This window comes from Panulirus ornatus, chromosome 20, assembly GCF_036320965.1.
Source record: "Panulirus ornatus isolate Po-2019 chromosome 20, ASM3632096v1, whole genome shotgun sequence".
In the NCBI taxonomy this organism is placed as follows: Eukaryota; Metazoa; Arthropoda; class Malacostraca; order Decapoda; family Palinuridae; genus Panulirus; species Panulirus ornatus.
Genome location: NC_092243.1, coordinates 39427362 through 39442754, shown reverse-complemented (window position 1 = coordinate 39442754; position 15393 = coordinate 39427362). Strand labels below are relative to the sequence as shown.

Genomic DNA, 15393 nt, shown 5'->3' with positions numbered 1-15393 from the left:
ACACCTGCACGTGGAGTGGATGGTCCAGCAGGTGTGAGGTCACCAGCAGGGCTGCCAACACCTACACGTGGAGTGGATGGTCCAGCAGGTGTGAGGTCACCAGCAGCGCTGCCAACACCTACACGAGGAGTGGATGGTCCAGCAGGTGTGAGGTCACCAGCAGCGCTGCCAACACCTACACGTGGAGTGGATGGTCTAGCAGGTGTGAGATTACCAGCAGGGCTGCCAACACCTGCACGTGGAGTGGATGGTCCAGCAGGTGTGAGGTCACCAGCAGGGCTGCCAACACCTACACGTGGAGTGGATAGTCCAGCAGGTGTGAGGTCACCAGCAGCGCTACCAACACTTACACGTGGAGTGGATGGTCCATCAAGTGTGAGGTCGCCAACAGCTACACGTGGAGTGGATGGTCCATCAAGTGTGAGATCACCAACACCTACACGTGGAGTGGATGGTCCATCAAGTGTGAGGTCACCAACACCTACACGTGGAGTGGATGGTCCATCAAGTGTGAGGTCACCAACACCTACACGTGGAGTGGATGGTCCATCAAGTGTGAGGTCACCAACACCTATCCGTGGAGAGGATGGTCCAGCAGGTGTGAGGTCACCAGCAGCTACATGAGGGTGAGGAGTCGAAGGCAGATGCTGAGGTAACCCAGGGCCACACTGGAGCGGTGAGCCAGGCAGCGGCCGCCCATGGCACGTTCCTCCCGCCTCACCCTGCAGGATGGTCTGGTGGTTAGGCCTCACCAACTACATGGTCACAACACCATCTGTATGGTCACAACCCTAACTGCATGGTCACAACCCCAACTGCATGGTCACAACCCCAACTGCATTGTCACAACCACTACATGGTCACAGCACCAACTGCATGGTCACAACCCCAGCTGTATTATCAGAACACCAATTACATGGTCATAACCCCAATAACATGGTCACAATCTTAACTGTATCGTCACAACCCTAACTGTATGGTTACAACTCCAACTACAAGGTCATAACCCCAACTACATGGTCACACACCCAACTAAATGGTCACAAACCTAACTACATGGTCACAACTCAAGCTACATGGTCACAACCCCAACTACATGGTCACAACACCAGCTACAAGGTCATACCCCCAACTTCATAGTTACAACCCCGACTACATGGTCACAGCCCCAACTACATGGTCACAACACCAGCTACATGGTCACAACCCCAACTACATGGTCACAACCCCAGCTACATGGTCACAGCCCCAACTACATGGTCTATGACCATGGTCACAACACCAACTACAAGGTCATAACCCCAAATTCATGTTTACAGCCCCAACTACATGGTCACAACACCAGCTACAAGTTCATAACCCCAACTACATGGTCACAACACCCACCAGCTACAAGGTCATAACCCCAAATTCATGTTTACAGCCCCAACTACACGGTCACAACCTCACCTACATGGTCACAACCCCAACTACATGGTTACAACACCAACTACATGGCCACAACCTCAACTACATGGTCACAACCCCAACTATATTGTCACAAACCCAACTACATGGTCACAACCCCAACTACATGGTCACAACACCAGCTACAAGGTCATAACCCCAACTTCATGTTTACAGCCCCAACTACATGGTCACAACCCCAACTACATGGTCACAACACCAGCTACAAGGTCATAACCCCAACTTCATGGTTACAACCCCAACTACATGGTCACAACCTCACCTACATAGTCACAACCCCAAATATATGGTCACAACCTCAACTTCATGGTCACAACCTCAACTACATGGTCACAACACCAGCTACATGGTCACAGCCCCAACTACATGGTCACAACCCCAGCTACATGGTCACAACCCCAGCTACATGGTCACAACACCAGCTACATGGTCACAGCCCCAACTACATGGTCACAACCCCAGCTACATGGTCACAACCCCAGCTACATAGTCACAACCCCAACTACATGGTCACAACCTCAACTACATGTTCACAACCCCAACTACATGGTCACAACACCAGCTACAAGGTCATAACCCCAACTTCATGTTTACAGCCCCAACTACATGGTCACAACACCAGCTACAAGGTCATAACCCCAACTTCATGGTTACAACCCCAACTACATGGTCACAACCTCACCTACATGGTCAGAACCCCAACTACATGGTCACAACCTCAACTACTTGGTCACAACCTCAACTACTTGGTCACAACCTCAACTACTTGGTCACAACACCAGCTACATGGTCACAGCCCCAGCTACATGGTCACAACCCCAGCTACATGGTCACAACCTCAACTACATGGTCACAACCTCAACTACATGGTCACAACACCAGCTACATGGTCACAGCCCCAACTACATGGTCACAACCCCAGCTACATGGTCACAACCCCAACTACATGGTCACAACCCCAACTACATGGTCACAAACTCAACTACATGGTCACAAACTCAACTACATGGTCACAACCCCAGCTACATGGTCACAACCCCAACTACATGGTCACAACACCAGCTACAAGGTCATAACCCCAACTTCATGGTTACAACCCCAACTACATGGTCACAACCTCAACTACATGGTCACAACCCCAGCTACATGGTCACAACCCAACTACATGGTCACAACCTCAACTACATGGTCACAACCCCAACTACACGGTCACAACACCAGCTACAAGGTCATAACCCCAACTTCATGGTTACAACCCCAACTACATGGTCACAACACCAGCTACAAGGTCATAACCCCAACTTCATGGTTACAACCCCAACTACATGGTCACAACACGAGCTACAAGGCCATAACCCCAACTTCATGGTTACAACCCCAACTACATGGTCACCACCCCAACTACATAGTCACAACCTCAACTACATGGTCACAACCTGAACTACATGGTCACAACACCAGCTACATGGTCACAGCCCCAACCACATGGTCACAACCCCAGCTACATCGTCACAACCCCAAGCTACATGGTCACAACCCCAACTACATGGTCACAACACTAGCTACAAGGTCATAACCCCAACTTCATGTTTACAACCCTAACTACATGGTCACAACCTCACCTACATGGTCACAACCCCAGCTACATGGTCACAGCCCCAACTACATGGTCACAACCCCAGCTACATGGTCACAACCCCAACTACATGGTCACAACCCCAACTACATGGTCACAACACCAGCTACAAGGTCATAACCCCAACTTCATGGTTACAACCCCAACTACATGGTCACAACCTCACCTACATGGTCACAACCCCAGCTACATGGTCACAGCCCCAACTACATGGTCACAACACCAGCTACATGGTCACAACACCAGCTACATGGCCACAACCCCAACTACATGGTCACAACCTCAACTACATGGTCACAACACCAGCTACAAGGTCTCAACCCCAACTACATGGTCACAACCCCAACTACATGGCCACAACCTCAACTACATGGTCACAACCTCAACTACATGGTCACAACACCAGCTACAAGGTCATAACCCCAACATCATGGTTACAACCCCAACTACATGGACACAGCCTCAACTACATGGTCACAACCTCAACTACATGGTCACAACACCAGCTACAAATTCTCAACCCCAGCTTCATGGTTACAACCCCAACTACATGGTCACAACCTCAACTACATGGTCACAACCTCTACTACATGGTCACAACACCAGCTACAAGGTCTCAACCCCAACTACATGGTCACAACCCCAACTACATGGTCACAACCTCAAATACATGGTCACAACCTCAACTACATGGTCACAACACCAGCTACAAGGTCATAACCCCAACTTCATGGTTACAACCCCAACGACATGGTCACAACCTCAACTACATGGTCACAACCCCAACTACATGGTCACATCCCCAACTACATGGTCACAACCCCAACTACATGGTCACAACCTCAGCTACATGGTCACAACCCTAACTTCATGGTTACAACCTCAACTACATGGTCACAACCCCAACTACATGGTCACAACCCCAGCTACATGGTCACAACCTCAACTACATGGTCACAAACTCAACTACATTGTCACAACACCAGCTACAAGGTCATAACCCCAACATCATGGTCACAACCTCAACTACATGGTCACAACCCCAACTACATGGTCACAACCCCAGCTACATGGTCACAACCTCAACTACATGGTCACAACCTCAACTACATGGTCACAACACCAGCTACAAGGTCATAACACCAGCTATATGGTCGCAACCCCGAAGTGTATATCTTTTATGTCAGCTGTGACGGCACAGGTAACTGAAGCCCTAATCAGGGCCATCCCATTAACACTATATATATATATATATATATATATATATATATATATATATATATATATATATATATATATATATATACACTCTGTATTTCTACAGGCTGGTGGCACTCACCTAGTGTGTCTCCTGGCTGGTGGCACTCACCTGGTATGACTACTGGATAGTGGCACTCGTCTGTTATGTCTATTGGTTGATGGCACTCACCTGGTATATCTGCAGCTGGCTGGTGGTGGCACTCACCTGGTATATCTGCTGCTGGCTGGTGGTGGCACTCACCTGGTATATCTGCTGCTGGCTGGTGGTGGCACTCACCTGGTATATCTGCTGCTGGCTGGTGGTGGCACTCACCTGGTATATCTGCTGCTGGCTGGTGGTGGCACTCACCTGGTATATCTGCAGCTGGCTGGTGGTGGCACTCACCTGGTATATCTGCTGCTGGCTGGTGGTGGCACTCACCTGGTATATCTGCAGCTGGCTGGTGGTGGCACTCACCTGGTATATCTGCTGCTGGCTGGTGGTGGCACTCACCTGGTATATCTGCTGCTGGCTGGTGGTGGCACTCAGTTGGTCTATATGTGAGGCTGGTGACGCTTCTCCTTGCATGACTATTGACTGGTGAGGTTCACCAAGCCTTGTTACTACGTAGTGGCACTTACCTTCTATAGTTGCTGTGTTGTGACATTCGCTTGGTATTGATGCTGGCTGATGGCGCTCACCTCCTGTGGTTGCATTCCCCTGCTGGGGTGTGGCACCTTGTGTCATGTTTGGTGGCTCTCGTGTATTACTATCTCTAGCTGACACGTTATGCCATCCATTATCAGCTGCTGTCAGCTCTCACGCCCGAGGAGGGTGATAGGTCGCCTGCCACATACCTGTGTGGCCGCTGGATGGTGGTGCTCAGCTTGTGTGGCCGCTGGATGGTGGTGCTCAGCTTGTGTGGCCGCTGGATGGCGACAATCGTTAATGTAGTACTGGCTAGTGTGGTTACTTCGATGTGGTGTAGTATACCTGGGATGGCTGTCAAGCGGATGAGGGTGGTGTAGTATACCTGGGGTGGCTGTCAAGCGGATGAGGGTGGTGTAGTATACCTGGGGTGGCTGTCAAGCGGATGAGGGTGGTGTAGTATACCTGGGATGGCTGTCAAGCGGATGAGGGTGGTGTAGTATACCTGGGGTGGCTGTCAAGCGGATGAGGGTGGTGTAGTATACCTGGGGTGGCTGTCAAGCGGATGAGGGTGGTGTAGTATACCTGGGGTGGCTGTCAAGCGGATGAGGGTGGTGTAGTATACCTGGGGTGGCTGTCAAGCGGATGAGGGTGGTGTAGTATACCTGGGGTGGCTGTCAAGCGGATGAGGGTGGTGTAGTATACCTGGGGTGGCTGTCAAGCGGATGAGGGTGGTGTAGTATACCTGGGGTGGCTGTCAAGCGGTAGAGGGTGGTGTAGTATACCTGGGGTGGCTGTCAAGCGGATGAGGGTGGTGTAGTATACCTGGGGTGGCTGTCAAGCGGATGAGGGTGGTGGCCGGCGTATACGTGGGCGTCGCCGAAGCATCCTAAGTGTCGCTGCCAGGAGAGGACCCTGGCCACCCACTCCCTCCTGAAGAAGTCGTGGTAGCCAAGGTGACCACAGAACGCGCCTGTTAGGAGGACATCTTAGTTTGATGCGTACGTCACTGGAGGATATTTGACATGAATCTATCTTGAGTGAGTCATAAGGCAAGGTGGTTCTTGACCTGGGGAATGAGGCTTGTGTGACGTGTGCTGCTGACCTTGTTCCATGAAGAGGTCGCGACGGTTTTCGGGGAAGTCAGCTTGGGCGATGGCAACAGCTTCGACTAGCATGGCGGCGCACAGCTTTCTCAAGTGGCCTTCAAGACTCTTCCCAACGCCTGTGGCAGCCAACACCTGCTCCAGCTGGGGGCCGCATCCTGCCTGCAGTAGGAGAGGGATTGATAAACCTTTCTAAATTGTTTCCAGGTGATTAAAATCATTAGTAATAACACAAACACAACTATCTCTATACGCAATGTAGAATCATGATGAATATTTAAAGAAAACAAAACAAACACAGATTTTAAATTCGTAAAAAGATTCTATGTCTCAAGAAATGACGACCCTTTTAAGACATCCTCATGAAATAATAGATAGAGAAAGACGAGGAAATTTCCCTGACGAACCAGTTAGGGACCTTAGACGGTGGGCGCCAAGCCGGGGGACAGCCACCCAGGGAAGCATCGATACGAGCATAATTTTGATCAGTCACAGAAGTATGATGTCTGTCTGTTACCCCTGGCGGGAGGAGGACTCAGAGGTGCACCTTAAGTATTACTTTACACTCAAGAATGGCAGTAAACGTTAGCGTTGTGTGATATTACTATCATCCCGCTAGAGACGCTGTAACTTATAACCCACGTCTGAGTACACAAACCAACTCGTCAGTCCTCTTCACACGGCTGTTCTGGGGGGAAGGTATGTAACAGCATTACCCTGGTGACGACGACACCGCCCAGGAAGTAACAAGATCCTGCTGGGAGTGACGACCCTTCCCAGGAAGTGACATCGCCTTCCAGAAAAAGGCGACACGATCTAGGAAGTGAGAGTCTCCACACAACACTCTAGCTGGACGGCAGGAGTTAGGAGGCGTAGCGAGAGGGACTAGGAAGATTGGAGGGAAGAAGTAGGACGTGAGGCAGGATTATCTCTGTAGTGCAACACACGAACCGGGAGGAGACCCGTGAGCCAAGCTCAACATGAGGACAGGTCGACCTGGATGCTGGACACGACAGATTCGACCAGGATGCTCGACAGGAAAACAGGTCCGACCTGGATGCTTGACAGGTGGACGGATCTGACCTGGATGCTCGACGGTATGACAGGTCTGACCTGGGTGGTTGATATGACAGGTCTTACCCGTTAGCCTGGCTTGATAGTACGACAGGTCTGACCCGTTAGCCTGGCTCAACAGAAGGATAGGTCAGGCCCAATAGCAAAGCTTGATAGGAAGAAAAAGTCTGACCTGGATGCCAACGATGAAGATGAAACCCTGGTGTGTGAGGGAGTAGCCAGAGTAGCCTGGAGCCGTCATGCGCTGCCAGCACACACGGCTCACGGAGCACCGCCCTCCTCCACGACCAGCACTTTCCCTCCTCCCGTCTGCTGCTCCTTCAAGTCCACCGCCCAGCACCTCCTCCAGGCACTCGTCGGACTGGCCCTCTTCCATCTGCTCCTCTCCTGTGGTGAACGTACACTTGTCACCACATGGACTCCATCAAAAATGTTATCCTTAATGTTATCATGAATGTAGGTAATAACCAAAATCATTACATATGATGAACATTTTTCTCATGCCATATGTACCATACGCCTTCCTTAACACAGTGAACCACAAACTCCTGAGCAGCCAACTCTGGCACACGTCAAAGATGATCCACCCCTGTTGCACCGGTCCATCCCTCACACATGGAGCGCTACCTTCCCAGTCCAGTAACAACCCTTCTCCCACAGAACACACAAACATACTCTTGAAACATGACTCAGAAATCAGCCACCAACTAACCTCGTCCCTACACAGGAGAGTCATGATAAACCTACACAAAGTCCATTTACAGACAACTGCCCGTCCATTCTTCTCTCCCACTGGCGCAATCGATACAATTAGAACCTTACAAAACTCTCCTGCTAAAACCCTCACAACATTTCAAACTTTAACATAAAACACTTTAGCCAAGTTGCGGTCCTAGCGCTTACGTCTGCTCCACAACAAAATTCCTGACATCCGGAAACTTGCCAGCATAGTATCAGTCCTAAAACCTTCCAAACCATCATGATACCAGTCCTCTTACCGCCCAATATCACTTCTGTCTTCTGTATCCAAACTCTCTGAAAAACTTTATCTAAGACATTATAACAAACAAAACATCCTGCTCTTACCTACACAACTTGGACACAGACCCAGTCACTCCACGACCACACTATACACTGATCTCATAGAACATATCCAAGATGACTTCAACCAACCATAGCCCCTCCCCCTCCCGCACACTACGTATTTTAACCAGTGGACATCAACAAACCACTTAACACAGTCACACGTCACACAATATATGCCTGACACCACCGTCCACAACAGTGACAAAAGGTGGTTAGCAAACTTTACAGCCGGCCGCTAAGCTAGGATAACTCACAGTGGAGAAACAGTTCCTTCACCAACCCTCATGAATCTTTTCCTTCATGAATCCTTTTACGTCATGGGCGCCTCAGTGTGAAGGTCCTCTCAGATGCAGACCCTGCAGTCACATCATAGCACCCTTACACCACACATGCAACATGCAGCGCAGAACAGCGTGTTCACCCAGAACCGAATATCTGCATCTCCACAGGTCGTCCGTCATCAGTTTAATAACAGACAGACACGAATTCAGATTGTAACCTGCAGCCACATCAAATGGCCAGTCTCTCCTATTCATCACAACCACAACAGTCTGGGCATCGCTTACGACACAAACGTGACACTCGCTACCTAAGCCACAAACATAAACACAACCAAAGCAACAAACGACCTAAATGCCCACATAACACTAACTGGCGCTAGGTGTGGACTAAGAAGGGGAATCCCTTGGTATTTTCCACAGACAATCATCCGTTCCACCCCAGACTACGCCTCGCCTGATCGGACATCCACACTGTCAAAAAAGAAAGAAAAAAAACGACAGAAAGACTTGAGGTTCCCGGATTAGTGAGTGGCTGCCTCGCACAAACACTCACCACCTATACGAATATCCTCCATACCATATACAACCATACCTCACTATACTCGACATTCATTACTCAATATACTCGACATTCATACCTCACTATACTCGACATTCATTACTCAATATACTCGACATTCATACCTCACTATACTCGACATTCATTACTCAATATACTCGACATTCATACCTCAATATACTCGACATTCATACCTCACTATACTCGACATTGTTCTTTACAACAACAATAGACCCATCCCATCCAAACCTCTCCATAACTCACCACTATATTTATCACAATAGACATAAATAGCTTACCTTGCTTAACGCCTCAGCAACCTAGACTTACTGACCCAGACAATTATAATACGAACAAAAATCTTAAGATCACCAAGTTTGCTGAAAGTAAGCAGTTGATATCTATCTATCTAGGTGTTCAAAGAGTTTCTGATAAAGTTCCGCGTCAAAGTTTACCAGAAAAAATTCATTCGCATGGCACTGATGGAATTGTATTTCAGACGATAGGAGATTGGTAGCCTGGCAGTAAGCAAAGAGAAGTGATTAATGGTCAACATTCCGGATGGTTAGACGTTACATGTGGAGTGCCATAAGGATCAGTCTTGGCACCGGTTCTGTTCCTCACATGTATTAGTGATGTTGACGATGGGATGTATTGCAAGATGTCAACATTCACTGATGATACGAGGCTGAGAAATGAACCTGGAAATGACGTTCCACAGCTTCAGCCAGACTGGGTTCTTATGTGGCAGATGAACTCACACATCGATAAGTGGAAAGTTGTACATATCGGGAGCAGAAACGAAAATGCAAACAACAATATGAATTCTGTTGAACTGCAAAAGATAAATTGAGAATAAGACTTGGGCATGAAAATCTCTGGTGACCTAAAACCTAGTAAGCAGTGCACAGAAGTTGTGAAAAGAGCGAACATAATTCTTGGATTCAATAAGTAGGGCCTTCGATTTTATGTCCAGGGAAGTTATCCCTACTGCAACTCATTTGATCGTCCCATCTTGAATATTGTGTTCACTTTTGGTCAGCCTTGCTAAGATAAAGGAGAGAGAATGGAGCCACCAAGATCATTCCTGCTTTGAGGATCAGATAGTACGATGACATATTACTTAATAAAAGAGAAGGTAGTAAAGTGAGGATGCTGACAGGTGTTCAGTATTATAAAAGGTTTTGATCATTTCGATCAAGTTACTGAAGACTTGTTTCGTCTGATATCGCTTGCAGTAATGGGAATAACCTCGCGGGCAAACGTTTTACCTTGAACGAGGCGAAGTACTTATACTTTAGCATGATTGTTAACATATGGAATGATGTGCCAGTTAGAGTGGCTGGGAGCAGTACTGTACGTAGAGACGTATAGGAACACACGATAGATATTCCGCTACTAAGTCCACGACTTACATTATTCGCGCCTCTTTCGTCACACTCATTATCTGCAGGTTATTATCTTTGAATTTTCCTGATACTTTCTAACCTGGAATGTAACCGGAGAAGCGTCATGTGAGTTAGCAAGAATGGAGGAGGCTGTCTCGGGTTGTTCTTCCATGTGTTGCGGGGGGAGGGGGTTGTCATGTGTGGCGGGGTGGCGATGGGAATGAATAAGGGCAGACAGTATGAATTATGTACAAGTGTATATATGTATATGTCTGTGAATGTATATGTATGTATACGTTGAAATGTATAGGTATGTATATGTGCGTGTGTGGGCCATTTTTTCGTCTATTTCCTTGCGCTAACACGCAAACGCGGGAGACAGCGACTAAGTATAATGATAACAATAATAATTTATATATATATATATATATATATATATATATATATATATATATATATATATATATATATATATATATATATATATATCGTTTCGTGATAGTTCATGAGCGATCAGGACCAGAGGTCATGAGACAGTGTGATGTGTGCGTGCGTGCGTGTGTGTGCGGTAAGTGTAGGGTCGGGCAATAGAGCAGTAAGTGGTGGGTGTCGTTATGACAGTTGTATCGTGGTCATGAAGTGTCTGGGGTTATGATGAATGGTGTTTGTAGTGATGAGTGATGGTCAGAGAGTAAGCGGGAGAGCGTGATGAATGTATGTGTGGGGCGCGTGGACTCTGATGGGCGTATTTCTGATGGGTTGATGTTGATAGATCTGGAGAAAGCATATGACGTGGTTGGCAAGGTATGGGTTGTGTAAGGGTTGCGAATACATGGTGTGGGGGAAAAGCTGTTAGAAGTAGTGAGGAGTTTGGATTAAGGTGTGTGTGTGTGTGTGTGTGTGTGGGTAGAGAAGAGGGTAAATGGTTCCAGGTGAGCATAGGGTAATACTTGAAGGTTGAATAAGAGGGTATACATGAAGGTTGAATAACAGGGCATACATGAAGATTGAGTAAGAGGGTATACATGAAGGTTGAGTAAGAGGGTATACATGAAGGCTGAGTAAGAGGGTATACATGAAGGTTGAGTAAGAGGGTATACATGAAGGCTGAGTAAGAGAGCGTACATGATGGTTGAGTAAGAGGGTATACATGAAGGTTGAGTAAGAGGGTATACATGAAGGCTGAGTAAGAGGGTATAAATGAAGGTTGAGTAAGAGGGTATACATGAAGGTTGAGTAAGAGGGTATACATGAAGGCTGAGTAAGAGGGTATAAATGAAGGCTGAGTAAGAGAGTACACATGAGTAAGAGTATACATGAAGGTTGAGTAAGACGGTATACATGAAGGTTGAGTAAGAGGGTATAAATGTATATGTCTGTGTATGTATATATATGTATACGTTGAAATGTATAGGTATGTATATGTGAGTGTGTGGACGTGCATGTTTATACAGGTGTATGTGGGTGGGTTGGGCCATTCTTTCGTGTGTTTCCTTGCGCTACCTCGCTAACGCGGGAGACTGTGAGAAAGTATAATATATATATATATATATATATATATATATATATATATATATATATATATATATATATATATATATATACGAACGCGGTTATATTGAGTGCGCTCGCTCTTTCATATAACACATCCATGCAATAGCAAGAATTCGAACCGCTACCATTTGTGTGGGAGTTGAGTACGCTTGGTAATAGCTGATGGAACCTACTGTGGGGTGGTTCTCCCATCTCCCACACAAATGATAGTAGTTCGAATCCTTGCTGTTATGTGTGATTATATAGAACTCTCTCTCTCTCTCTCTCTCTCTCTCTCTCTCTCTCTCTCTCTCTCTCTACATAGTGTCCTCACCTTAGCGAAGGTAGCTTACCGGAGAGTACAGGTCGAGGGTCATGTGGCGGGGAGAGCCTGGTGGTGTTGAGGGAGCGAGGCGTCAGAGGCGCTTCCCAGAACCCGGCCGCCAGGATCGCTCCCAACCCTGCCAACGGTTATAATGTTAGGTGGTTCCCACACACACACACACACACACACACACACACACACTCCTGCAAGGTAAGTTGGTTAAACTATTCACCACTTAAGCTCTTGTGGTAGACGGTAGAACACCCTCAGCCGTGGCGGTAGACGGTAGAACACCCTCAGCCGTGGCGGTAGACGGTAGAACACCCTCAGCCGTGGCGGTAGACGGTAGCTTAACTTACCTCCAACTTACGTTGCTTCTGTAGTCATGATACTCATTGTCAGTACTGTGTGGCCACAGACCGCAACCACTGGTGTGACATGGTATGATATGGTGATGGATACTGGTATGATATGATGATGGATACTGGTATGGTACGGTGATGAATACTGGTATGATATGATGATGGATACTGGTATGATATGGTGATGGATACTGGTATGATATGATGATGGATACCGGTATGTTATGGTGATGGATACTGGTATGATATGATGAAGGACACTGGTATATTGTGATGGATACTGGTATGATATGGTGATGGATACTGGTATGATATGGTGATGGATACTGGTATGATATGATGAAGGATACTGGTATATTGTGATGGATACTGGTATGATATGGTGATGGATACTGGTATGATATGGTGATGGATACTGGTATGATATGATGGATACTGGTATATTGTGATGGATACTGGTATGATATGGTGATGGATACTGGTATGATATGGTGATGGATACTGGTATGATACGGTGATGGATACTGGTATGATATGATGATGGATACTGGTATGATATGATGATGAATATTGGTATGATTTGGTGATGGATACTGGTATGATATGAAGATGGATATTGGTATGATATGGTGATGGATACTGGTGTGATATGATGATGGAATCTGGTATATGGTGATGGATACAAGTATGATATGGTGATGGATACTGGTATGATAGGATGGATACTGGTATGATATGGTGATGGATAGTGGTGTGATATGGTGATGGATACTGGTATGATATGGTGATGGATACTGGTATGATATGGTGATGGATACTGATATGATATATTGATGGATACTGGTATGATATGATGATGCATACTGGTATGATATGGTGATGGATACTGGTATGATATGGTGATGGATATTAGTATGATATGGTGATGGATACTGGTATGATATGGTGATGGATACTGGTATGATATGGTGATGAATACTGGTATGATATGATGATGTATACTGATATGATATGATAATGGATACTGGTATATGGTGATGGATACTGGTATGATATGGTAATGGATACTGGTATATGGTGATGGATACTGGTATGATATGGTGATGGATATTGGTATGATACGATGATGGATATTGGTATGATATGGTGATGGATACTGGTATGATATGATGATGGATACTGATATGATATGATGATGGATACTGGTATGATATGGTGATGGCTACTGGTACATAGTGATGGATACTGGTATGATATGGTGATGGATATTCGTATGATATTGTGATGGATACCGGTATATGGTGATGGATACTAGTATGATATGGTGATGGATATTGGTATGATATGGTGATGGATACTGGTATGATATGGTGATGGATACTTTTATGATATGATGATGGATATTGGTGTGATATGGTAATGGATACTGGTATGATATGATGATGGATATTGGTGTGATATGGTGATGGATACTGGTATGATATGATAATGGATATTGGTATGATATGATAATGGATATTGGCATGATATGGTGATGGATACTGGTATGATATGGTGATGGATACTGGTATGATATGATGATGGATATTGGTATGATATGGTGATGGATACTGGTATGATATGATGAAGGATACTGGTATATTGTGATGGATACTGGTATGATATGGTGATGGATACTGGTATGATATGGTGATGGATACTGGTGTAATATGGTGATGGATACCGGTATGATATGGTACTGGTCTGATATGGTGATGGATACTGGTGTGATATGGTGATGGATACTGGTATGATGTGGTGATGGATACTGGTATGATATGATGATGGATACTGGTATGATATGGTGATGGATACTGGTATGATATGGTGATGGATACTGGTATGATATGATGATGGATACTAGTATGATATGGTGATGGATACTGGTATGATACGGTGATGGATACTGGTATGATATAGTGATGAATACTAGCGTGATATGTTGATGGATATTGGTATGATATGGTGATGGATACTGGTATGATATGATGATGCATATTGGGTTTATATGGTGATGTATACTGGTATGATATGGTGATGGATACTAGTATATGGTGATGGATACTGGTATGATATGGTGATGGATACTGGTATGATATGATGATGTATATTGGGTTTATATGGTGATGCATACTGGTATGATATGGTGATGGATACTGGTATATGGTGATGGATACTGGTATGATATGGTGATGGATACTGGTATGATATGGTGATGGACACTCGTATGATATGGTACTATTTGATGGAAACTGGTATATGATGATGGATACTGGTATGATATGATGATGGATACTGGTATGATATGGTGATGTATACTGGTATGATATGGTGATGTATACTGGTATGATATGGTGATGGATACTGATATGATATGGTGATATATACTGATATGATATGGTGTTGGATACTGGTATATGATGTTGGATACTGGTGTGAAATAATGATGGAGACTGGCGTGGTATGATAATGTATATTGGCTTGGTATGATGATGTATACTGGCGTTATATGATAATTGGATGGAGCATAATTGTTGGAAAGTGTCAACACCATAACTTCCATGATCAAAGGCGATTGCTTGCTAGGGTCATAACTATGGCAAAATGGTAGCCAACCTTAAATGTGTGTGGTATTGTGTGTGTTAATTG

At 45.8% G+C, this 15393-nt stretch overlaps 1 protein-coding gene across 2 annotated transcripts in view; it reads right to left on the bottom strand.

Annotated features, from left to right (window-relative positions):
* Positions 1 to 478: 478 nt before the first annotated feature.
* Positions 479 to 15393, bottom strand: part of LOC139755952 (UPF0764 protein C16orf89 homolog) — a 38433-nt gene continuing 23518 nt past the window's right edge. The window contains exons 3-7 of one of the 2 annotated variants that reach the window (XM_071674761.1): positions 12372 to 12479; positions 7344 to 7558; positions 6097 to 6259; positions 5817 to 5964; positions 479 to 722 (exon numbers count right to left, since the gene is read on the bottom strand). In XM_071674761.1, coding sequence (XP_071530862.1) covers positions 617 to 722; positions 5817 to 5964; positions 6097 to 6259; positions 7344 to 7558; positions 12372 to 12479 — 740 coding nt within the window. In that variant the 3' untranslated portion in view covers positions 479 to 616. The remainder of the gene's footprint in view (positions 723 to 5816; positions 5965 to 6096; positions 6260 to 7343; positions 7559 to 12371; positions 12480 to 15393) is intronic. The other variant, XM_071674762.1, reaches the window with a different exon arrangement.